The sequence below is a fragment of the Labrus mixtus genome, chromosome 3 (genome assembly GCF_963584025.1).
Source record: "Labrus mixtus chromosome 3, fLabMix1.1, whole genome shotgun sequence".
Lineage (NCBI taxonomy): Eukaryota > Metazoa > Chordata > Actinopteri > Labriformes > Labridae > Labrus > Labrus mixtus.
The window spans coordinates 28,581,435-28,607,992 of NC_083614.1; the positions used below are offsets into that span (position 1 = coordinate 28,581,435).

The 26,558-nt window shown below is 41.4% G+C and overlaps 1 protein-coding gene across 5 annotated transcripts in view; it reads right to left on the minus strand.

Annotated features, from left to right (window-relative positions):
• The window catches only part of lrp8 (low density lipoprotein receptor-related protein 8, apolipoprotein e receptor), a 188,620-nt gene that overhangs the window by 8,428 nt on the left and 153,634 nt on the right, over positions 1-26,558 (minus strand). For 4 of the 5 annotated variants that reach the window (XM_061034394.1, XM_061034393.1, XM_061034396.1 and 1 more), the window contains exons 11-17: positions 24,731-24,955; positions 23,321-23,439; positions 21,769-21,908; positions 14,528-14,669; positions 10,525-10,677; positions 6,885-7,268; positions 1,539-1,607 (exon numbers count right to left, since the gene is read on the minus strand). In XM_061034394.1, coding sequence (XP_060890377.1) covers positions 1,539-1,607; positions 6,885-7,268; positions 10,525-10,677; positions 14,528-14,669; positions 21,769-21,908; positions 23,321-23,439; positions 24,731-24,955 — 1,232 coding nt within the window. Of the gene's footprint in view, positions 1-1,538; positions 1,608-4,513; positions 5,042-6,884; positions 7,269-10,524; positions 10,678-14,527; positions 14,670-21,768; positions 21,909-23,320; positions 23,440-24,730; positions 24,956-26,558 lie in introns of those variants that run through there. The other variant, XM_061034397.1, reaches the window with a different exon arrangement.

A 26,558-nucleotide genomic window follows, 5' to 3' on the forward strand; every position in this document is an offset into this window, starting at 1 on the left:
CCTGTGGAAACACCATCTAATTGCTCTTTTGTTGGATCGGCACTTGAGATCCCCTGTGTGACTGGGCTGGAAACCCCACATCCTCCTTTGTTCTCCTCTAAATGAATACCGTCTGAAAAAGAACACGAGCTTTTGTCTCATTTAGAACATTTTCACTCCAATTAGAGAGCGACACAGCAGCCTGACTTTGGCTAAATACTGATAATCATGTTGGGCTGTTTCCCCCCCTCGTGGAGCCGTGGGTGGGCGTGGTGCATTAGCCGGATGTGAGGAGGGTGGGCGGGGTGCAGAAATTCCAGCCCTGGTGGACCTCCAGCAATAATTAATGTTTCAAAGCTGCCATAAATTGCAGAATGGGGGGATTTATTCATGGCCACGAAGAATGGCAGAAGGACAGAATGAGGGATTGGGAGGAAAGGGTTAACAGTCTCAGGGGTCGTTTTAATGAGCTGATATCTCAATCGTGGGGAATGAGGAGGAAAAAAAACGGTTTTACGACGTTTTAGCGCTCCCATAATTTATCAAAGTCTTCAATATTAGGGATGAAAGAGATCTCAATTAGCGACATATGCTGCAACGTTGAGGTCATTTGCACATTCAGCGGATTTGAAAATTTATGCTTTATCATTAAATACATCCATTAAATTAGATTTCCATTTTATTCAATGCTAGAAGACTAGATTTACTTTCTTAAGTTGGTTTGATTTGAATGTAACAAGCAATATTTTGGCGGCCTTATAGTGTTTTTCTCCATACAATGCCAACAATAATGTTATTTCCGAGGTCAAGAGTTCCCCTGCTCCGAGCCAAAAACACAATTTTATCTCATTAAGCCTTTTTTTTCAGTCCTTTGCTAACTGAAAAAAATAAAAATAAAAAAGATTTCAGTGGCTGTATAACCGGCTCTCTGTCCACTGGGTCACAGAAATAGGTCATTGATTTCAGCTGAGCAATACTGTATGAGCGTCAGAGTGGGAACAAGAGCTTAATAGTGTTGCAACAGCTGGTCAAATGTGATGACAAAACAGGAACTGAATTTCCCATTTACTCAAATCGCATTAATAACGACATAATGTGCACGTAGCAGAGGCCTGGCCATCGCTGACTGACGAGCTTACTGGCCCTTAATGATTTTCTCTAGCCGTAGGCCAGGAGGCTTTTGTTGGATAATACCATGGCTCACTACGCTCTCTCAATTACTCAACTATTATTTGGTGCTCAAATGTCAGTGCTGAGGCTGATTCAGGAATTGCATGTTCAAGAGACACAAATTGGAGGTGTTACATCTACAATAAACAGTCTGGTGGGATTACAAACACTAGAAAATACATGCAAGTTCACACTCACATGCACGCACACACACACACACACACACACACACACACACACACACACACACACACACAGAGCCAGACACATGAAATCACAGATGCACACGTAGCATGCAGGACTTGAGCGACAAGCGAGCCAGAAGGGAGAAGCAGGCGGACAGAATGCAAAAAAAGGCAAAACACAGCGAGAAAGTGAAGAGTACTCACCGATAGGAATGACTATCCCCAGAACAGCTACTGTGATGTTGTTACCTATGAGGTAGTGATCACTCGCAGCTGAGAAAACAGAGAGAGAGAAAGGAAAATAAAAAAACTGAGCAAAAAAAGTTTGGATCCAAAACACCCATCCCGTAAGACCTTTACTACTAGAGAGAAAAACAACTTTAAAGCACCATATGCCGGGGAAAATATTTGCATAACGTAAGGGGAGAAGAAAGAACCCCATCTGATTTCACTTTGGGCTGCTGCCTTTTTTTATTTTTATTTTAAAGTGTATGTTAATGTGAATCATACCAGGATGCTATAAAAAGCAATGAGATCGCTTTTAATCCAAAAGGAGACAAATGCAAATCCAGGAAGTAATGCATCACAAATATAACTGAAACTGAAATATATCTTCTCAGTCTAAGTTTGACAAATGGTTGTTGCTTTGGAAAACCTTAAGTGTGAATTTGAAAACATGAAAACATGACCTTGTATCAATTTAAAAGCCATTGTTTGAGCCATAATGACATGCAGGATTCTTTTATTCCATGCATGTTTTGAAGCCCCCTCCCCTTCAACCTTAACCCTAATAGTTTGGTTTTTGAGCCTGACATGAATCCCGCTCCCAAAACTCCCATTAGCAGCAGGCTAGCATTTAGCCAAAGTGTGATCAGATGGCTTTAATGAAGTGTAGTGAGGAAGATTAACAGAAGAGAGCACAGCGCTGGTCCTGCATACTGATTGGCTCATCCTGGAAGGAGAGCTGCGTGAGCCGTACGTCTGCAGACGGCACAGATGGGAGTTGAAGGATTGGGGCTGGACCATTAACACATATTTTTGCTCATAAAAAAATAGGGGGGGGGGGGGGGGTGAAAAGCCCTTCAATAAGTGCACACACACTTCCACACTCTCACTTAATATGCATACTGTAACATAAAGAGGCACAGCAGGTGACCGGACCTCAGACTGAGCAGTGAAGCCTCTGAGTCCTGAGTCAGCAGAAGTGCATAAGTATGAGTGATGTCCAATGGGTGCTAAGACTCTAAAAGGTGGATTAATAGAATCTTATTAAAGCAGCATGAAATAAGCAGTCCTAGAAAAGTGCGACAAAGAAGAGAAAAAGGAAGAAAGAGGAGGAAAATTAGTTTAATTCTAATTTTAAGCTCAAATCATTTGTTGACCTATGCTATTTATATCCCCATACTTGACTCTTGTTAAAACAGACATATCATTATGTGTACTACAATGATTTTACTATGTTTGAAAAGCAAACAAAGACTTGTAGAATCTGCAATCTGTCTTGCCTTACCTTAAAAGTGATGCCAGTGTGCCTTGATTTGGCTGTTTGATTTACAATTTGTTTGTTATTAGTCGCTATGATGAAAAGGTGTCTAAAGCAGTTCTTATTCCCAGGTCTTTAACGGTTTATTATGCAACACTTTAAACATTAATATAGCAGATTTTATATGAGTAATGAGTAATGACTTTCTAAAAAAAGAGTGAAGTCAAACTCCCTCTGGGTTTGTTGTTCTCAGCTCTGTGTTCACACTGACGGGATGGCGCTTCCTTCAGCTTGTTTAAGTTTCGCTCAGAGGCTCAGACATGTTTCAAATGTTTTTTTTTTTTTCCCAGCGTGAACCTCCTCCTTGTCCAACTGTTCGCCCTGCCACCATGTGGAGGAAGAGGGATGGCCCCGCCCACTCAGGGACGCTGATTTTAGAGGCATAATGGCGGAGTGTCATTGAAAGAGAAAAAGTTCAGGGAGAACCAACAGATTTTGCAAACCTAAGAAAAAACTTTAGTTTGAAACCCTCCAATCATGATTAAGCAGTTTGAGTCCATCAAATTAATTACATATCTTCCAGAGTTTCTTTTTGTAGCAGAAATACGTCTCTTTGTTTCTTCAGTCTGTGTGTTCATGCTTAAAAACATTTTTATTTCTAAAAGCACTAACCTTATTTGTGTTACTCAGACTGCTGAATCCTCATATTAGCTTACGGCCCAAACTTTTTACAATGTTTATACGGGCCCTTGATTATAGTTTTAAGACTGACTGTCCTGACCCCGTAAAGGCGAGAACAGCGTTTTCCGGCGCTGTCCAAAGTTGCGGAAACATCGATTAATAATTTCTGCTTTCCAGAGCGAAGGTTTCCACTTCTTAAGAGCCTGGATGTACGAGCTTTGTGTACCAGCTGTGGTTTATCTTTTATTCCTGAAACTCCTGGCTCTTCCTCGCTCCACCATGCCAGCCACGGCGCGGCACCACGGGTAGCAGCTGATGCCGGCAAAACCTGACAGTGTGCACTGAGTTGAAAATCATAACACATGGCCCGTGGGTTTGGAGACGCGTCTTGTTCGTGCCCCATTTTCTCATCTGCATCTGCTCCACCTCTCATCTGGAGCACTTGCGGTTGCAGTGAGGAGGCTGACAACTTCAGAGACCAGAGGAAACATGTTCTTGCATCTTAGTAACTCTGGAAAAAAAACACCCTCAGCCCCCACAGTGATGAGACGAGCTGTAGCAGCCATTCTTTATAATTCCCAGAAAATCACTTTCTCTCCTTCCCTTTTTTTTTTCACCCCCTCCTTTCTCATCCCAGTAAATTCAGTTTTTCCCCCCAAAAGTGTTACACTTAATAACTCCCCACCTCCCTGCTCATATGGCAAAATGTCATGATTCCTTTTGTGCCCTGTTCATTGTTTTTTTCCTCTTTATTGTCTCTCACTGTCGTTTTAATTTAACAACCTTTAGTTTTACTCCTCGCCTTTCATCTCACTCATTGCCCGTGCCCTCCCTATGTCTCCAGTTCCTTCAACTTTCACACCCTATTTCATCATCCCCTCTTTCTCATTTTCCGCTGCATAGCTCTTGCAACCTCAGTCCTCCTTCCCCCGGTTTCTCAATTTAACAAGAAAAATGTCTGTGATGTAAATGCAATATTGTAAAATCAGAGTTCAAACGCGGTACAACAGCTTGCAAACGTTCTCACTTGCTGACCACTTTACTCCTTCACTCGGTTTCTTCTGTTCATATTTTATTAACTTTGAAGCAGAAGGCTGTGTCATTAAAGTATAAGAAATGACCTCATGCTTTTTCTAAAATGTGTAACGAGCGTAATGAATAATGCATGATTTTTAAAAAGCGCCCAAAACTGTTTTTTATTCTTTTCTTAAACCATATCAAGAAAGCAAGACTTAAGAATTAGCGGATACAGATTAAGTTTATGATATTAGCGCAATAAAATGAATATTATTTTAGAGTTGTACATTGAATTTCTAACCCTGTATTGATGTGATATGATGTCTACTATGGCCTCACTTAGAACACTGCAGAAATCTTTCTCCCAAAAATGCGACACAACTTAAGAAGAATGTTCAACATTTTACATAAATTAATATAGCAGCAATATGCTGACTGTGTTGTTGTCGAAGCCATGTTTACATCAGGTTTACATGGACGGCCGGCCGACTCCTCTCCTTGCGTATAAAGCTGTTTTAGTCAAGGACTAGAGAGAAGAAGATTAACATACTCACTGATTATTTTGATGTCACGTAAGCGTTTTTAAGTCACGGTCATTGAGTATCAATTTACATGCAATGTGAAGCGATTAGCAAACTCAAGTGTGCTAACATTAGCCTGCTAGCACATCAATGCAGGCCACAGGCAATCGCAGCTCGAGCAAAGGACAATATTGCCCACCGCTTGCGCTAAACTGTGGTGTGGGAGGTTTGAAGTGCGTCGCTGGAGGAGAGCGGAGGCTTTTAGTATGGCGGAGGTGTGGCCAAAACAGCACGTTGTTTTGGTTTCATGCTGGTGCGACATCTACTGCATCAAAAAGTTGCAGATTCTTCCTTTAAAAACAAGCTAAGCTTATAAGTAGCAAAAGTTCACAGCTTAGAGAGGGTGCTGATTGCATCCACTTCTGACGTCCTGTTTCCATCAAATAGTGTTAGAAACTAGAGTTGTAACAATACACTTTCTTAAACTTAGATATTATTCGTAGAACACAAACACTCTTGATTCTTGTTTCGATACCACAGCTACAAAGATGCAAGTCCAAGGCGCCCAGTATTGGATAATTTTTTGTTTTAAATTTCCAAACATTGCAAGCTGTCCAGAGACTGGCAATGTTTCAAACGTTGCCAAAATATTTGTGCATTTACAACAGTGCTCTCTCTCTCTTTCACTTGCTGCAGCTTTTGGTTGAAACAGAACTGAAGATCGCCGTTTAAAAAAAAAGTTTTGGTACTTTTGGATACTTTCGATCATTGGTATGGGGTTGGTACGTTACTATCATACTGGCTGATACCTGAAAACAGGTTTAGGCTGTACTGGAGGGACTGCTGATACTAATAAACAGCCCAGCACAGTACATGTGTACTTGTATGTGTATCTGAAACAATGGTTGTTTAAGATGTAGTTTCCTACTTTGTTCTGAAAAGGATGATGCAGGGGTAGTAAAGTAAGCATGCAATATGCCAGACATGATAAAGAGATAAAAAGGATAAAAAGTAACCTGTTTGAATGTGTTAGCCTTCATCTTCTTTAAAGAAAACATGGCTTGAGGAGCAATAGCTGCCTTGGCAGTTTGACAGCTACAACTATCTCTTGTTAATGTCTGTGTAGCAAAGGCCACAAAGATTCAAGGGGAGAGCTGAAAACACTGATTTCTGCAACACAGTGGTTTATCAATTTCTACTTTGCCGTGCTATCAAGGATTGTACTACGCTGTCAAATACAATTTGAGTCTTACCGTGGCTTTGAAAACCATTGTTACTGCTGTTATATTCTGCTGTCATTGCTTGTCTGGGCAACAAACTGTAAAGCAGTATTTTTTCTTCTGCGCCAGTAAAGCTTGATTGGTGCGAGGACGGAAAAATGCTGCCAGTTTGAGAGAAAACAGGGCAAGAGAGGGAGAGGGGAAGACAAAGAGAGCGTAAGAAAGGCTGTCAGAAAGTGAGGATGAGTGATGAGGGGTGGCAGGTGAGAATCGAGAGGACTGTCATTTGTTAGCTCGACAGCTTTGTTACACGCCGCTCATGAGGGACCAACTGCAAGCAAACCGAGAGACACACAAGCCAGAGAGTGAGTGTAAGTGTGTGTGTGTGTGTTTGGAAAAGAGAGAAAAGCAGCGAAGGGAAGAGTACAGTGGAAAGACAGATGGTCAGACAAAGAAAGAGAGGATCCACAGAGAGGAGCGGAATTGATGTAAGTAGTGGTTTTCAGCTCCCTGCTGCAATAATGACAGGTGGTTATAACTCGCAGAAGAACACATGCAGGCTTGCTAAACACTCACTTCACACAAACTCTCTTTCCTATGCACAAACCCCGCTCCCCATGACCCTTACCTCTGTGGGAGAGGTTGCCGTTGCTCTCTCTCTGATTGGGTGCCACTGGGCCCAGCAGGGGTGTGTGCGTGGAAGTGGAGCTCTGGCTTTTGAAAGTGGTCGTCTCTGTACTCGTGGATGAGCGAGTCCGAGGATGCTCCGTAGAGGTTCTCCTGGGCGTCTGAGGAGGGGTCGGGGTCGTCAGACGTCTGGACGTGGGCCTGAGCGTCGTGGCAGGAGAGGTGGTGGTCGTGCTTGAGGCGGTGGTCGTAGGGGAAGTCGTGGTGGGAGGGGGAGTTGTTGTGCTAGTTGTCGTTGGGCTTGTTTTAGTGGTGGTGGTAGGAGGTGTAGTGGTGGTGGTGGTGGTGGTGGATGGAGCGGCTGTTGTGGTCGTTCTTGGCCGAACTGTACAAGAAAAAAAAACGGCGGTCAGGATTAGCATTTTATTATTTAAAGGTGCTAACAGCTAGCAACTGTTCGTGACAAAAGTCAAAGTATCCTAAGGATATCTAAGCATATTTCGTTTTACTGTTTTATTCTGCTTAATGTGCCAACACCTGCACTTCTCTCTCTAGGTCATGACAACTGTACGGGGCAACCAATATATATCAAACTGAAATAAACAATATTAAAGGTCACATATTGTGCAAAATACCCTTCACTATGTTTTTCTTACACTAATATGTGTCCCTAGCCTGTCTACAAACCCCCCAATCATGAGAAAAGTCCATCTTCTCCGTTTCTTGCCTGCTCCCCTTTTCAGAAAATGTGTGCTCAAACAGGCCGTTTGGAGATTTTCCCTTTGTGACATCACAAAGGGCCTAAACCCCTCCCCCAGGTGGGTGACAATCTTTCCACCGTAAACGGCAGGGCATGGTGTGAGAGAGCCCAAGCCACATCACCTTCCGGGGGGGGGGGCAGCGTGGTCAGACACTGCTTATTTGCGTTTAAAGCTACAGAAACAGAAACAGCCTGTTCTGAGCAGGGCTGAATTTGAGGGGTTTATAGGCTTGCTTAAATACAAGATTGGAGTGGAATCTTTAGCAGGAAACTTCACAGACATGTTTTTGGGGAGCTCTAAGACTTATTTTAACTTGTTAAAAAGGAGGATAATATGTGACCTTTAATGCTTAAAGTTCAGCATAATAAGGCCATGTTCTAAGGTGACAGCTAGCTGACGTAGCCTAAGAATTAAATTTGGAAGAACATAATGCAGAGGCACTTAATAAGTGCTCAGCAGAAATACTTGTACTGCATTGGGACTTCCAAAAATTGTAAGTGCAAATGTTCTCTGCACGCTGCATGGCCATGTTTCCACCCCCATTCATTCTCAGAGGAATTCTCTGGATGGTAGCCTACGTATATCATCATCTCTGTGTGAGCTTCCTTCCCCCCTCGCATGTGCAAACGTTAAGTGCAAAACAGAACAGGTTCATTAAGGACAACGGCTTAACAGTTGTGAAATGAAGCGACCGTACTTGTGGGGCTGGCTGTGCGGTGAAGTAAGGTCAGCGTAATAAAGGAGTGAGCTGGAAACACAGGTAAGCTGGGAGAATTCTGACCCACTTCCCAAGATAGCATTACAGTCAGCTCAGGTATCATCTCCTCTGAAGGAATCGGCATGAGATCAATCATAATTAATACCGCTTTTCTTTTTTTTTTCAGGCTGACTTCGGTGAATACTGAATTTGGATCATATTAGCTGTAGTCAATAGGCTATTTTTCTATGATTTTAAATCAATATGAATGGGTATTAATTGAAGAGCTTTGGTGTGTAGCAGAGCCGACATCATAATCATGAATCATTTGTGTTTAAGCCTTTTTATTAAGAAGCTTTTGAAAACAGATGGGTTTTTCATATAAGCCTGTTAAAAACCGATCTAAAATAAAAACTATAATTGCTAAAGCCGCCATTCTTCTTGCAAGAGAAAGCTAAGACTTCCTTTCACTTCATCAAATTGTATCTATCCTACAATAACATTAGGTTAGGGTGCATGCAGTGATAAAAATGTAGAGCTATCTGGCCCCGGGATATTGTTGATCGCATAATCCTGTTTCAATTCACCGTAATAGCCACAGAATAAAAGACAACACTCACATTAGCTTGTGATTGTGTCAATTATCGGCTAATAAAGCTTTACAAAAAAACATGAAACCAGCGTTGCCCTCTGCTCATGACAATGATCTTGAACTTTAAAAAATGAAACTGTTCAAATTATTTCTTGAATGTAAAGGAATATTTTTTTCCACGTTTCAACATTCAGAAAGGTTTTGCATTGATTGGTTATCGTGTATTTTTAAGAAAAGGCTGTATTTTTACAAATATAATATTTTTAATTAGTTAATATGGTTAAGCGACATACAGTTCATAACCTAATGATCTGTTGTTGTACAGATTCTAGGGATATGAGGCATTTAAAAAACCTCCAACAGTTGAAATCACAAAAGGCATGTGGTGTATAAAGTGGCACATTCATTTGTATGCTAGAACTCAAAGGGTTAATACTGTATGTTTAGCAACGTATGCACAACCCCATTTGCTAAAAAGTTGGGACACTGCATGAATTCCAATAAAGACAGAATGTGATGATTTGCAAAACATTGAAACCCCATATTAAGTTGAAATCAGCTCAAAGACAAATACTACATCTTTACTTCAGAAGGACTCCGCCTCTCTGTGAAACTCTTTTTTATAATCATCATCATGTTAACAACCTGCCGCCAATAAACCTAAAAGTATTTCACAACTTTTCCAGCCTATTGTTACCAGTGTCCCAACTTCTTATATGTTGTTGGCATCAAATTGAATGCATACTTCAGGCAGTTCATTTTCCAAAACAAATCAAATCTAATATCAATCAAATATGGGGTTTAAAAGTTTTGCGAACCATTGCATTCTGTTTTTATTCACATTTTCATCATCAACATCCCAGAACTTTAGCATGATCTATCCCCCTTCCTGCATCTCCCTCTACCCCTCTTTAAAGCCCATCACAGTTCAGCAGGTGGCTGTTCAACATGAGTCTGGTTCTGCTCGAGTTTCTGCCTCTAGAAGGAAGCTTTTCTTGCCACTGTAACTGATAAAATCTTAATAAAACAAAGAGTAAGGTCTTCATTTGTAATGACAGTGTTCAGAGGATTAAGTGGATCTCCTCAAACGTTACATTTCAGGGTAGAAGGCACACGAGGGAAAAACCCTCAGCAGGACTTCAGCTCTAGCGCTGAAAACTATTAAGGAATGAGTTGGTCTTGGTCTAGCTGTGCAGAATGAAGTAGCGAAATCAAATTTAAGATGACGGGCCAAGATTTGAGTTATCATACACGACCGGGAAGAAGACGTTCTTCCTTCCTAGATTGGCGTGAGAAATACTTCCCTGAGCCATCCATGCATACACTGGATACCCCGGATACAGTGAAGAGTTTAAAGTGGAATATTTATTTCAAGACAAGTTTAAATACTTTATTGCGAGGTGAACTCCTTTAAGCAGTGCTGTGAGAACGAAACCAGTTGAATTTCGTCATGACCTAGCACTTCATCATCTCGTCGTCTCCATGGTTACAGTGATGTAGACATTGTGTGACACTCCTCAGCAAGATCCTGTTAATTAAGAGCGTGTCTCTCAGACTCTGTGATTAATCGTTCAGAGCGCGACCGACTTACCTACTGCACAGCGCCTCATGTCCGGTCCCAGCTCCATGCCGTCGGGACAGGCGCAGGTGTACTTGGGGGAGTGGTCTGTGATCTGAGGGGCCTTCAGACACAAGTATTCGCAGCCTCCATTCGGCAGACTGCCCATGTTACAGGTGTCGGGGGCTTTAAGGAGACAAGAAGAAATAGAAAAAAAAGAGATGAACTTCTACCGTTCAAATCAAACACAAGTAGATTTTCTTCATACATGTGGAAGCCTTACATGTTCATTCTACTGTGTGAGTGAAACAAACTAAACAAACTGAAATATTAAAATGACATGAAATCTTTCTTCAAATGTCTATAATTACAATCTCATGTCATATCGATGGAGATGAGCACATTTACTGTTGACGAGAGTAGTTTAAATGCTCATGAAAAATAAACGCAGACCCTTTTTTTGAGTCTTGTTGGCATAAAAAAACTTGTAAAATTAATAAAAAAGTGGTACTGATGCTGCTTGAAAACTTTTTTCAATCAAAACCACAAAGAGAAATCTTGTACTAAAGTAACTAAGCACAACTTATACAACTGCAAAACACATCAGTGTAGTTATTTATATATTAATCAGGGTGCTGATGGACTAATGGTTTGGTATCTCCCCACATACGGAGGCTATAGACATCCAAGCAGGCACCTTGAATTCAAGGCCCAAATGTCATTCCCCAGCTTCTCTCCCCAATGTCCTGCTCTTTTACTGTCCTATCAAATAAAGGCAAAAGCCCAAACCCCCCAAAAATGTTTGGGGTAAGGGTGTTTATTTGAAAAGGGACAATATACACATTCAACATTCACACAAACGTTAATGTTCCCTGCATTAGCCAAAAGGCTGATTTTCATAAGCAACCCCTTTGACAGGTGTTGTTTGGCATCTTAGAATTAAATATAACACAATAAGATCAAAAGTAACAAAAAATGACAACACACACAATATAATGATGTTTTTTTAACATTGTATATGGTAACTTTATAACTAAAATGATTCATATTAATCACACTAGATTGACTTAAAACAGTTTCCTTCTTGTTTTTAGACCTTGCAAAGTGTAAATAAAAACAATACTACTGTGTTGTGTTTGCAGAGGATGAGCCCCAGATACCAAGTCATAACTTGCAGTAGACGGTTTGAAAAAGACCTGCCAGCAAATTCAGAATATTCCACATCAGCGGCAGCCATCTTGGTTGTTTACAGATATGCCTAAATGGCTCTAAGCCTTCCCATTTCAGATACACTGTTGTGATTAGCTTGACCTGAATCAGGCTGGATGTAAATCTGTCTGAACCGAAGAGGACCAGATGCAAATGCCAGAGCAAATAAAACACAAGCTTGCAGATCGTCTGATTCCCAGGCTCCTCTTTTAGTTTTCACTGAGAGAGCCACATTTATGCCATTACCTTTTTATTTCCACGGCCCACTGAGGAGATGTTTAGCTTAAGGCAGGGGATGTCTAAACTTTATTTTTTAATCTCAGCACTCAAATGAAAAATTTACATTTGGGTTTCCAAAGCGAAGACTCAGCCTGGCGGAGAAAAAATATCGCTACTCTTGTCATGTGGGGAAGCACCAGAATTAGGTCAGATCGTGGTCGATTCTGCCTCCTGACATGTGCGGGGTTTTCGAGAGCGGCACATCAGAGGAATCATCAACCATTGCAGGGAGGCGGAAACATCACTCACTACACACAGTCGGATTTTAATAAGCTGGGAATACATTCATGCTTGATGTACAGTAGCTCAGAATAAGAAGTATGTAATGTGAACAGCTGTCGGAATGAAAATTCTTCAAAAGCTCCAAATGTCTTCCGTACCTGCTCTATATTAAGAAGAAATGAAGCACTTTGCTTAAAACCAAACCTTTAAAATGCCATGACACATCATGAAAAAACCTTAAAAAGTCTGTGCTGGTGGACAAAAGAGAAAGAAAGGTGGAAGAGGAACTTTAAGAGAAAAGAAATCAAAGAGCAGGAATGGAGAGAAATGGATGCAAAAGAAGAAATAAAGTAAGAAGGAGACAAGGACAGATACAGATAAGGGGTGAAGAATATAGAGACTATCTGAGATGAAAGTTTGCAGGAATCACATCCCAAGCTGCAATAGTTCAATTGTCCACTCTGAATTTCAGCAGCCTCTCTAAGGTCTAGAATAAAACATAGAACCAAAGGCTTCAAAGCACAGCAGGATGGACAAAAAATATACAAGGATGAATAATAGATAAAAAAAAACACAACAAAGACAGGATATGACGAGAGACTCTTTTGAGGATGTATGCACCCATGTTGAAGACGTTGGTGCTATAGTTAAATGTGTGGATGCTTGCTGTGAAAACCGACTGTAAATGTGGATGTAGCCTCTTTGTTTCAAAGGTAGAAACCATTGTGGAGGAGTCTTAAATGTGCGTTTTTTTCTATTTGATAAAAAGGAGCAACACTGGTGCCAATAAAAGTCCAAATGTATGTAACCCCTGACATGTTTCTTATAGGTAATTTATGGACCTTTTTGCCTTCATGGACTGGACAGCTGAAGAGACACGGGAAATGTTGGGAGGAGAGAGGTGGGAGGAGGGCCGGGGCCAAAAAACTGAGCCTGCAGCCAATGCATTAAGGACTGTAGCTTATGGTGTGCTTGATCTACCAACTGAGCGAATCCGGAAAACCATTGGTCGATATTCAGTATTAAGGTCTGTAAACCTGAACACAGTTACCTCTTGTACATATGGCATCATGTTGTAATATGACACAATGGCTTTAAGTCATCAGGAAGCTTCGTTATTTTTTTGATTTTGTAAGTTGGCGTCGTCATGACCACGTTTTGAACCCTACTTGCAACCAACCGAGCCTGGGCCAAGGAAGTGTATCATGCTTGAGCACGTTACAGAGCACTCACACTAGTCAAACGAACTGGACTTTTAGGGTCACACATGCATGGGCACGGTACAGATTACCCAGTGTGAGTGCGCCATAAGAGGTTGCTACTGTGGTTGAGTGTATTTTGGCTTTACAATGTGTATCCAACCTGTCGTCCAAACATTGTCACTTTTAGTTTAAAAATCCGTCCACATTTTTTTCTACTGTCTTTGTGCAGAAAAACTACTACCGCATCCTCATATTTGTGATCTGTCAAGAATAGAGTGTATTTTCTTACGCACACACAAAAAGAGAAACAAAAGAGCGAGACAAAGGAAGCGAAACGAAAGGGAAGAGTTGACCTTGCACCCTTCTTCATGAAGGTCACTTTATGTATAATCAAATAGTTCATGACTAACATCTTCTCAGGGCAGCTGGAGATTATTCAGAATGGTTGTTTTAAGACTCGCTTTTGTAGGATTATGGAAATAAAGGAGTATAATTCTGTGAGATCAATTTGAGCCGAACTCTTGATTTATTAATGAGAGAACGCAATTAGCTCCCTACTGGCACTCACACAAGACTGCTTTGAGCTCTGAGTGAGAGGAGGGAAAAACACATGAAAACACACTCTTAGTAAATTGACACTTACAGACAGACAGACAGACAGACAGACAGACACACAGACACACACATAGACAGGTGTTTGTTCTCACACCTGGGATGCATCCATCCATACTACATCACAACATATCATTTTCTATTCACTGCATACTCACCGATCTAATCACACACAAGCGCTTGTTTGTTGTTTGAGACAGTTTTAATAAGAGGATTCTTTGGTCTATATATGGATTATTCAAGACTGTGTTAGCAAGGAGGGCGATGCTATAACGATTTCTTCCTATGGTTTGTTTTCTCTGCACTTAAATCCTTAATCATTTTTCTTAGTTGGCCAACATGAAACACCTCTTTCTTTAGCTGTAGCTCTACATCTCATCAGCTGCCTGTGATCTGCGTTTTCTTTCCCCATACTGCTCTTAAGACTTTAAATAGCTAAATAAAAACACTCGTGTCTTCTTAGTTGTAGTTGTCGATTTAAAAATGAACTACGCACGTATCGTAGGTCTTACCTTTGGGCTGCCTCTGTTCATGAAACACCACCAGGTCCAGCGGGTTGTTCAGGTGCTCGGCCACCTTCGCTACATCGTGCCCCGTCAGCCGGTTGGCGCTGTATATCGCTTCATCCTCCAAGTCCGTCCAGAACACTCGGTCCTGAGTGGAAAAGAAAGAGAGAAATAAGCTCGTTATTTTGGTCCCATTTAAATAAAGTGGACGATAAAGCTATATAAAGTTTATTTATATAGCACCTTTCAGACACCAGGCGATTCAAAGTGCTTTACACAGGCACAAAAAGCATTTCAAACATTTCCCAAGATAATAATAAAACAATTAACAACATCTAAGCAGGCAATACAAGTTGAGGTATAAACAGAAGGCAAAAATAAGATTTAGATACAGATAAGTTTAATAAAAAGTAATCAAAAGAAAACAGTACAAACGTATTGTAAATACACACATACACAAATACTGTGAGTAAAACAAAGCAAAGCAGGTAAATGTCTCTAACAACCGACATGGTGGGTTTCTTTAGGACGTGGCTACGAATGATCGACAACTTCCTACCAAATATGGTCGTTCTAGTTTGAAAAAAAGGCATAGGAGACATGCTACCCGTCGATGCGTACACAAAGATAAAGAAGGAAATATTTAGACATTTGGCAAGGTGTATAGGAAATCTGGATAGCATGCAGAGGCGTCTGGCTGCAACACAAGACCCCATTCACAACACGTTGTTAATATAATATCATTCCATCAATGATTGAGCCAGCTGCTTCAAAACAACCTTTAGGAGGACTGTAAGAAGAAAACATGACATCCATTATGAACACCAGCCTGGTAAACAGATCTTTGCCCGACTCTTTCTTCCACTGAGTCCTTTGTGTGACTCTGTTGCCCCTGAGCTTTGTGAGAAAATAAAAGAATACATATTGCAGACCCTGACCTGTGAGAGCTTCTCTTATCATTCACTTAAGCTTCTTCCTCCGTTTCTGCTCTCTCCTCTCTCTCTCGCTCTCACACCTCCTCAATATTCTCTTTAGTGGTACGCCAGGATTAACAGGATACACTGCACAAGTGGTTATGACACTTGGTTTCCATGGCAACTGCAGATTGCTCCATAAATGCAGACAAACATCAAGTTAAGAAAAACAGGGGAAGAAAATTAGAGACGAGAGGAAACACTGAGACGCTGAGATCTTAGAAGGGTTTAAAACATTTTTTTTTTTTTTTAGAGAGACTCTGTCACAGCTCCTGAATTATCTCAGGAATGGTGGCTCCTATCAGCGACTTTTTTTCCCCCCTAGGCAGAGGTTGTGTCTGCAGCTTCTCTAAAGGGCAACAACCTGTAGGGGGGTCCGAACACAGCACTGTCTGCTGTGTGTGTTAGTGCATCACGGTGTGTGTGGTTCCACCATAGCAGCGGTCCACGCTCCTCTTTTGAGCTGGGGTATCAGTGGACATGACCTTTCTCTCACCTTCTCTTTTTCCATCTTTTCTTTGTGCTCTCCCTCCCTCCATCTCCCCCCCCCCCCTCACTCAGATTCAGATAACCTTTACTCATATGACAGAAGCGCTGAAACAGTCCAAGACAAATATCAGCCATGTTGATAAAAACTAAAGTCAAATCTACCATTCAATCTCTCCCTTTGCCTTTTCCTCTCCCCGTGGACTGTCTTTCCCCGTGTCTGTCAGTCTCAAGCTTCTCCTTTCTCTTTCAATATCTCTCCTGTCAATCTCTTCAACCTCCATTTTTCTCTAACCTTGAATGCTTCAAACGGCGACGACGACCTGAGCATGTCAGTGCTTTTTCATCGTAGAACCGAGGTAAGCTCTCCCTACACACATCGGCTTGCGTCATTTCAGTCAGCGTCGTGTCTCTCTCTCTCTCTCTCTCTCTTGGTATGGAGGTACACCACCACAGAGGAAGACTTTTGAGGGTCAGGGGGAGAAAAAAGCCTTTGAAAGGTTCTGTCATGACTTTGTCCCCGAAAGAGCCATCAGACAAACGTTGGACTCTTTTGACTGACACATGTGCACGGGGGAGATTTTGATGCCTCGCGCATGCTTGGATGTCGCGGCCAAAAATCTACAATTAAAAGCTCAACCCACTCAACTTTTGAAGCCTTTGATTTTGTGGGTTTGATTTACATTCTTTCTTGTATCAAGTTGTGAAATATCAATGTGGGTTTGGTGTAAAAATCTGTGTAGGAATCAAATGTTAGGAGCAGTTTAAGCTGCATATGAGTATTAAAGTATAGTACACCCACACAGGTGTTTCCAGTTATTTAAGCTGATGTGAGCCCTTATTTGGTCTGTAGGTGTAGAGAGAGGAAGCTTGACTTACAATGTCCTCACTGGTTTGCTGTGGTCACACAAGTTCCAGTCTCAACATTCACTTTTACTCTCATTCTCATAATATACTTCTGTACTACTAATAATGTTCAGGATAACGTTTGGCGATTAAGAAATCATTCATGCGATGAACAAAGCATTCTGTTTTGAACTATGTGGCTATGAACTCTTGACCAAAGAGGACAGCGAGTGATTGGGTCAGAAAATTCCCCCCCCCAAAAACCATAGTTTGCTTCAGTTATGAGACAGGAGGAGACAGACAGGAACTTAGGCTGTCTTTGGAACGACTGTATAAAAAGTATTGTCCATTCAATGGTAAAGCCAAGCGCTGATTGCGGACATAGCTTCTGGTTCCCCCAGTGAAGTCAATGCAAAGGGGGCATTCCTTCAAATGGCCAGAATGTGGGGGAGGGGGGAGGGGGTGGGGGCTCCATTGATTGCAATTTTTTATGAAACCATATGGCAGTTTATGTATTGACGTAGAAATCATTTTTATGGTGTCTTTCCAACACCATTTTCCGTTTAGTGTTAAATCTCTGAAAAAAGGAGACTCTGCTTAAAGGCTTGCCTACCTGTGATTGACAACTGGCTGCCATGGCGACCTGTCAATCAGGTTAGGTTGTTTTTAATATCAGAGAGTTTGACCATTACTTTAGTTTTGTTGCAGCTTTAAAGAGAAAGATAACCAAAGCTCTGCCAACCTTCTCTCTCAGAGGTGAATTTAAATAGAATAAACCTGAACGAATGAACTGTGAGGGCGTGTGTGGGCCTTTCTAATCTAGTTTAAATGCTCCTGCGGCTACGTTCATGGCAAACAGACAAATAAATGACAAAGCTTTGGCTTTTCTTCCTCAACTCATCTTATCGTCCTCTCTTCTCCCTCCAGTCAAACAAAGAGGGGATAAACAGTAACGCCATGACACTAAAGCTAGTGAAAGAGAAAACATTGCTCTCTGCATGCTTCTGTGATCTACGTGTCCTCAGGGCTCGGTGTCTATAGGCAGCTGGTGGACACAGGCGGGAGGGGGTAATGTGTGCGTTTGGTGGAGGAGGACACAGACTTTTGATTGTCTTTTCTCTGTTACTGGTGGATATCAGCATCAGTGTGAAGGTTTCGGGATGAGATGACCATGAGAACAGTGGTACTCAACACTTCGAATGGGCCATATAACACACTATAAAACTCACACTGGTGAAACCTCACATCTCTCACAGTGCTCAGAAGAGCTTTAACACTCGTATGTACACGGGTAGAAAAAATGATTGAAAGTCATGATTTGATGTTTTCTTTTGTGAATAGTATGCCGGAGGGGTATGTATTATATTTTAAAACAGTTAGATTATTCTTAACGACTGGACAAGAAATTACGAGTTAATTGATGATTTTCTATCCATATCAGAGATAGCAGTTGGCATAAAGTACATGCACTATACTCACTGAGATGGCCCTATTTTAAGAAAAAGCTAACAGATACTGTAATTAGTTATTGTAGAATTTGTTGGTGCATTTTCTCCAGAGACAATGAACACCAGCTGCTCGTGAACAACCTTCATTTAAAGGTCCCATATTCTGCTTTTTCTGGTTTTATATGCTCTTTAGTGTGTTTTCCAAGTGTCCTGTGCATATTTAGGCACATCTATGTGCAAAAATTCAAAGTCCGCGGAAACGCGGCTTCTCCTACGTCCTCCTGTTAGCTGTAGCATTAGCTGCATGTAACGCTCGGTTCTAGCCCCCCTCGATAAAAATTTGTCAGTCCGACGTCATTGTCAGTGTGAGATCACTGATCTAAGTCCATTGGCTCGTTGTGGCAAGCCCTGCAGCTCATGTTGAAATTTCCGAGACGCGTGCTGAGCAACTGACCAATAACGACAGAGCGGATCGGCAGACCAATCAGAGCAGACTTGGCCCACGTGGGGTCTAACAGTGTGGGCTCAACAGAGTGTAGCTGACGGACTCAGAGCAGAGAAGGAGCAAGGAGGAGCAGTACATGAAAACAGACACTTTTTTAGAACTTTAGCTATTGTGAAAATACAAAAGTAGGTACATAGATTAAATATACGAACCCCAAAAAGGGCATAATATGGGCTCTTTAAATCTCACAGCAAAAAGAACCAACCCTGGTGGACGCTCAACACCTGAGAGGCTGGGTGTAATACGCCTGATCGCTGCCGTGTGACTGGTTGACAGAATTCATTGGGTAAGTTTTGTGTTAAGCTTTACCATGCCCCCTGGGGGTTCGAATCTGACCTCGCCCATTTGCTGCATGTCATCCTCTGCTCTCTCCTGTTACCATTTCCTGTCTCACTTCAGCTGTCCTATCCAATAAAGGCAAAAAGGCCGAAAAATGACTTGCAAAAATAAATCATAATCAGCGTAGTTTATGTAACCTTTATTGATATTTATGGAAGCCCTAACATATATTCATAAACTTTAAATTACTCCGGTTTCCAGTGCTACTGAGTAACATCTGGTTGTAATTATTTTACATCTAGACATATTTATGGTGTCATCTCGAGAACTTGAAAGAACACAGAAAAAAACAGCGCTGTTATCCCGAACATAAATATGTCTAGTTGTAAAATAATTACAACCAGATATTACTCCGTAGCAGATAAATTAGTCAAGATCTTGAGAAAACTACAAAGTGTTCTCATTAGCAGAAGAAAACTGCTGGCAAAATAAAATGTATTGATACCTGTCCGCTTAGAGCTTTGAATTTTGATTAAAACTAATATTGAAAACTATTTGTTTCACTTTCATTATGTTCACAAGATGTTCCAGTTAGAAGGCTCTTGTTGATTTATGGTTCCAGATGTTTTAATTAATTTCCTAGAGATAGTCTGCTCATTCTTTTATTGATAATTAACTGGTAAAAAAAAGTTAGAAAATAGAATTAAATTCCTCTTAATGCCCAATTCTGTGTATACATAAAAAGTTGGTTTATTGGACCGCAATGACAGAAAAGAAAAATGATATTCATTTTACTTCATTTACGCCCCAAAAAAAAAAAAGAAGAAGAAAATATAAATAGGAGGCAGAAGCCAGGAAATTGGTTTGGCATTTGAGCTGGAAAAATGACTAAACAGAGATTCATTATTGTTTTTTTTTTTTATCAGCATCCTCATGTCATTAAATGTTGCTCCATTATCTGGGGTGACACATGGTGAGTTACACAACTGGACCTAACTGGGCCAAAGTGGGCCTACGAAAACCTGAAGACAAACAATACTCCCTTGACGCCCATTTCCCAGATAAGAGACAAACTGAATTAAAAACAAAAAAAAGGCTCTTTTGTTTTAAGTACACAACTCAAACCAACAACTCCAAAGAAACGAAGTTCCCATTATCGCTGTGCTGGAACCCTGACATTCTGCTGCAGCGCTAAAGGATTTTTAATTTGTTCTGTATCATAAACAGAACAGAACAAAAACCAGAGGAGTAGAGGGCTATTAATCTCTGCGGATGAACTTTCAGAGCCTGCCTCAAACCTTGCTTCTCTTCCTATTTTGTTCTTCACACACACACATGGAAGCACACACACACATGGAAGCACACACAAACGCAGGCATGCACACTCAGCTGGACATGATGGATGTCCCTTCTTGGCTTTGCTCCTCATCATCACAGTGTGTGTGCAGCACGGAGAGGAATGGAGAAAGCGCTTCCTACTGTTCACATTTCACCTCCTTCCAGCTCCCCCTCCTCATCCTCCTCATCCTCCTCCTGCTCTGCTCTGCTCTGCTCCCCTCTGCTTCTCCGTTTCCCCCTTCAGCGCTGCTTTACACGATGGGCTCTAACAGTCTGACTCATTCCTGCCTCAACAAATACACCGCGATTAGTCTCATCGATTGCTCTTCTCCACTGTGACTCCCTGATTGTCAGTCCTTAAAAAGATTATTCCTTTTCTGGCTCTAAATTGCTACTTTACTTTTTAAAACATCTCCCATTTCTTCTCAGTATCTCTCTCAGTCGGTTGATTATACTCCATCGACTTACTCCACTTCTTTAAGCTCTTGTAATCAGCCAAACGAGTATATATCTCTTAAGGATAGGTACTTCCATCTCTCACAGTGAAGCTAGCCAGACCTTTAACATCTCTAGCTTTAAATAACAGCAAACACTCATGTACAGTTCTTAAATTTGGGGCACTGGTAACCTAAAAATACACAGCCAAGATAAGAATCAACAACAAAGATAAGAGAATGTGGACTACACGGCAGAGATAAGTGAGGACAGACCTGTTTTTTGTGTTTGGAGGTCAAATAAGGACGTTAGCAACTTGTTTGCCTCTCAGGTAGAGATCTCCTTCAAACACTGCGCACAGTGTTTGGCTGACGACTGAGGGCCACTACCAGTGGAATAAATGAAAGTCAACATATATTGATGATGTTTTTTCAGGGTTATCATTCCCATTTTCCTTATTGGTGGTCAACTGCTTATTACCAATGGATTGTGTCATCCCAACAACCACCGCCCCACGACCAACCACCACCATCGGATTGTGTCGTCACGCCAACCACTGCCGTCCTCATTCATGGACATAATGCTCTTTTGTGAAGCAAATGAGTAACAGAAAGAATCACTCCCATGATTCCCCCGCAAGCCTTGACGTCATTTTTGGTTATTGTTTTGAATGAGAGCCCCCTGGTGGCAGAATTTACATACGGTGCGTTTAAAGAACTGATTTAAGTCTCATGCTTTAATTATGTGTTTTAAAATGTATATTTTGTGCCCTTGTAAATTTAAAACGCTGAAATGCTGACTGCTAGTGGAAATCAACAACACTTAAGTATTGATGAATGGCTACAAAAAGAGATCCACTTAAACATGTGAAACGCTATTGAGAACAGGAAAGACTGAAGAATCTTTCAGGGGTTCATGAACTCAGTGCTCCTTTACCTCGAACACAGTGAGGGCGAAGGGGTGACCCAGGTGGTGATGGGAGGACAGCAGCACTTTGCGGTTGTCTCCATTCAGATCCACACTGGACAGCAGGTGCAGCTTGGAGTCCACCCAGTAGAGACGTCTGTTTGACAAGTCTGAGAAGACGGAGAAAACAAAACCAAGAAAAGCAATGAAAAGAAAAGAAAAGGAGGACGGAGAAGGAGAAGAATGGAGAGAGAGAGAGAGAGAGAGCGAGAGGTCATTGAAGAGGAAAAAAAAAAGCCTCGGGTGAGAGGTGTATGAATGTAATGGCCCAGTAGCTACACCATCAATCTTCCGTGGCATGACGTCTGAGGCCCCCGCGCTGAGAAAACACTGATGTAATTGTAATATTGCAGTTTGACTTCTTTGCTTGGGAAAATTTGTTCAACCTTGAGCAAATTCATTAGTCTTCCAGGAGTTTTAATTCAAGAATCTGGCAGCTAAGGCGCCTAATCCAACGGCTACGGCTTAGCTTTTACACATTATGCATAAATAAGGGAGTGCAGGTACGCACTTTCTACACATCTTTACTCACATAAAATACAGACAATATGCCACCTACTGTAGAACATCCCTGAATAACATAATATCTATATATTTAATACAATAACTCTACACTACACCTCAGTGGACAGCCGACTACCTCACAGTGCAAAAAGGTTTTATTCTATGTCCTCTGATTTTGATGAATTTGCACCAAATGGACTTGCACTCTTAATTTCATTGTGATGATTCTCATGATGCTGAGTTCGATCAAGTTCTACGTAATGCATCATCTACGCTGTGCTCACTTCAGAAGAAGTTGATTTGACGTCATCCGGAGTGTACAAAGAAGCAAGAAAAGGCACACAGATTTATTTTTATTCACAACTTCATCCCTCCTGACTCCCGCTCTGTTCGCTGCTGTGAATGAAATCAATGGCCGAGGGACACTAATCCTCCCCGTCTTTCACGGCAGCATAGTGCAAGTCTGGCCAACAACTCCTTCATTCGCTTCGCTCTAAAAAATAATTTGTTTTCATACAGATGTAGTGACACCTCAATTCCCACCGAGTGTGGCGACTATGTGCGCGCCTGTGTTTCTCCTCAGGCAAGGGCAGCGGAGAGAAATTGGCTGGTGCCGCTGAGGGAGTTGAAAAGGACGACGGGAGGTATCGACGGCACAGTGCGGCGCGGCTTATTAATTTGGAGGGCTTGGCGTTCGCAGGCTTGATTGATGAGAGCCAGACACAAACTGAGCTGTAACAATGAGAGCTACTCAGAGGTGGCAGAACCCTGAGTCTGTTTTGGTCTTCGCTCACCTCTCGCTGCGTGTTCTTTTCCCTCTCTGGTGTCTGCCTCTTTCTTTCTGTTCAATTTACTCAAAAGCATTTTCCCACCTCTCTCTTTCAAAAGCAATACCAGCATTATAAGTTTCTTTATAAAAACTAATTTTAGAGCTGATCGATTGGCTGTCTTTGCATCAGCTTTTACTCGTCTCTTCGCCTTGCGTTGCATGTTCAGAGTTTTAATTGTCCTTTCTTACCCAGAGTGATTCCATTGGGCCACTCGATGTGTTCCGACACCAGAACTTGACGGTCCACTCCGTTCAGCCCAGACTTCTCAATTTTGGCCTGGCCTCCCCAGTCGGACCAGTACATAAACCTGTGAAAAGATACATCAACCAATTCAGCTACGCATGAATATTCAGGTGGCAAAAACATGTTATTAATCTGTCAGTCACGATGAAAGACTTCTCTAGTTTGTGGTCATTCCATTGTCAGTACCTGGCTAGTGTCCTGAGCACAAAGCACGCTCAGCATCAGCTGTTTATTTTGTCGCTGCATTCACAGGTGAAAAAAAGGTTCAACTTTTAGAACAGCGTCATGCTCATCAATGTCAAGTCTACCTCACTAACCAATCAAAATCAGGAAGGCGCATGACTCCCGATATCAGTTTTCTCAACAACAACAATGGTGGGGAAGAAAACTATGTGACTCGTCTTTTGGAGGGTCCAGTTTTTTTTTCCAGGTCTGGAGCTTCTGCTTGATCCAGGACAAGAGAACTTTACATAGTTTGGAGGTTTTTCTTGGTGATATTTCCATGAATAAAAGAAAAAAAGTTAAAAAAGTAAATATTAAGCACACGGAGCTATACAGTATAAATACGCACTTTGGCCAGATGAAGCTGTTTTTAAATGTGCTATACAAATAAACTTGATTTGATTTGATTTAAATAGAACTGCGATTACAGAGTGAATTGGAGGTTAACATTAGTAACGTAGAGACAAGGAGTGCTGGTGAGAGGTGCTCTAAAAATGAGGTTGTGGGCGCTTTTGCAAAAAAAATATCTTTGCAAATAAGATCTAAGAAGAAAGCTTCATTGTTCATTTGTACATAATGTGAGCTAATGTTAAATGTACAATAGATATTATACATTTGGGATTATATATTAATTTCCCCTATTTGTTATGAAGAGATTCTCAATTTGTCTCCAAAATCAAAAACTTCTCAAACAGGCCTCTCAGACACTGAAGTACAGAAGATAATTTGTTGAACAGCAGGTACCAGAAAGTTGGACCACCCTCAGAAGTGTGTCTGTGTGTGTGGCCATAAAAGCTGAGCTTCATTTGCATGTGTTTTGTTCTTTGTAACGTGGTAGTGAAGAATCCTTGGGGACAAATAAGAGAGGCAGATGAAGCGAAACAGGGCCACATTGTTCCTCCAAATAAGTTGTTAATCTGTGCTGCACTGAAAATAGTTCTGTTATCGTGAAGTAAAAAAAAGTTTTCAGGAACTACTTTTAGATAAAACAACGTTGGCATCGAGTGACACTGATGCCCGCGAGCTGTCCGGCCCTCCCTCCCAGTTCCTACTTCCTGCTTCCTTCCCTCTGTCAAACTTTGTACCATCTGTCCAAATCTCCCCCTCACACCCTCGCACATCACCCCACTCACCCTTGGTGTGGATCCACCGCGATGGCCCGCGGCTCGCTAAGCTCAGTGGCTATCAGCACTTTCCTCTTCCTGCCGTCTCCCGTGGCGACGGAGATGCTCTTGTTGCCTGAGTCGGTCCAGTAGATGTTCTTGTGCACCCAGTCGACAGCCAGGCCCTCGGGGGAGTGGAGCGAGTCGATGAGAGTCACCTGCTCGGACGAGTCGCTGGCCTTGTTGATGTAAGCGCTGGCAAACAGAAAAAGATGGACAAGGTCAGAGCGGTAGGAATCATGAAGGACATCAACTCGCTTTGAAAAAAGGCAGAAAAAAAGAGAGAAATGAGATCTATTCATGAGATTTTAAGCTGTCGGTTCCACTTTTCTAATTCATGTCATCAAATACTGACAGCCTTTTTTTTTAGCATCTCATTCAGACACACAAGACGTCTTTTTGCATCACACAAACTTGATTTCAAAGAAAAAGTTCCTGAAAATATCAGGGCCTGAAATCATCAAGAAAACGAAACTTAAGATAGTGTCTGTTATTTGAAAACCGTGTTTTCTTTCATTTTAACACAAGGTGAAGGTCAAACAGTCCACAGGTTTAGTTAAGATGGATAGAAAACACATGGTTTATGATCTCACAATGGACTCTTTTACTTATTCTGTAAACATTTAGTGCTGCTGTTCTTTCAGGTTCAGTTAACTTCATTTGTACACATAGGTAGGTAGATTTGTTTTGCAGCCAGCGAGATGGTGACATTTCAAACGACTAAACAGATGCAACAAAAAACAACCCATTAGGAAAGCAAAAAACGTCAAGCAAAAAAAATCCCACAGTAAACCACCAACCTAAAGTCTTTTGCAGCCTATCAAAGTAAATACTGAATACACTTCAGTGACAATGTAGCTTCTATAATTGAACTAGATGTTTGCTTTGCCTGCCACTACAGAGCACAGATGGCCAACAAGGGCTGTACTGTGTTACTGTGTTACATCAATTCTTTTCACCGCCTTAATCATCTTTTTCTTTCTAGACTTCCCAAAGGCACACCCGACGATCTCTCATGGCACACCTGTGTGCTGCGGCACAGCGATTAAAATCACGGCATTAGAGAGAAAAGGAAATCTATTTAAAAACCTACTAAACATGATAAAAGAACTAAAAATATATAAAAACAATAAAAATTAAAAAGGTGCTCAAGTTTCCACCAATCAGGGCGTATCAGAGAAAGAAATATCAACCAATAAAACCCATAGAAATCACAAATAAATAACACTCCTTGAATTAACCCAGGGTAAAAAATAAATTTTGGAATTCAATAAATAGATAAATAATATGTTGTATTGTATGTTTGTGTGTTTACCTTTTCACACACACCACTAAAGGCTTTAAGCTTGTACTTGAGCCTCATACTCTTGGATGTTGGGTCTGCATTGTTTGGCCCAAGCACAGTGCACAACCTCCACCCTACACAGACTTTCTCTTCATTTGTACCACCTCCTTATTGGCTATTAATCTTAACGTGTAATTTTGATAAGGTTGGGTCTGAAACTGTAAATTCTTGCATTTCATAAAGATGCTAAAGAGTGCCTTTTTTTTTTTTTTTTAAATGAGGCAGAGAGCTGAGACAAAGATTGAGTATTTTTAAACCTTGGAACTTGTCTTTGTGTCCCATATACCAATTCCACCGTGTGGGGGAAAAGGGTGTTCTTTACTTTGGGTAATGGTATGTTTGGGGCACCCAAACCTGACACCTCTGTAACAACCTCAGGCCTCTCAGCAAACAGCTCCTCCCAGTGAGATTGAGTCTGTCTTTATTTATCAGGAGCTTACAAAACAACCTGCC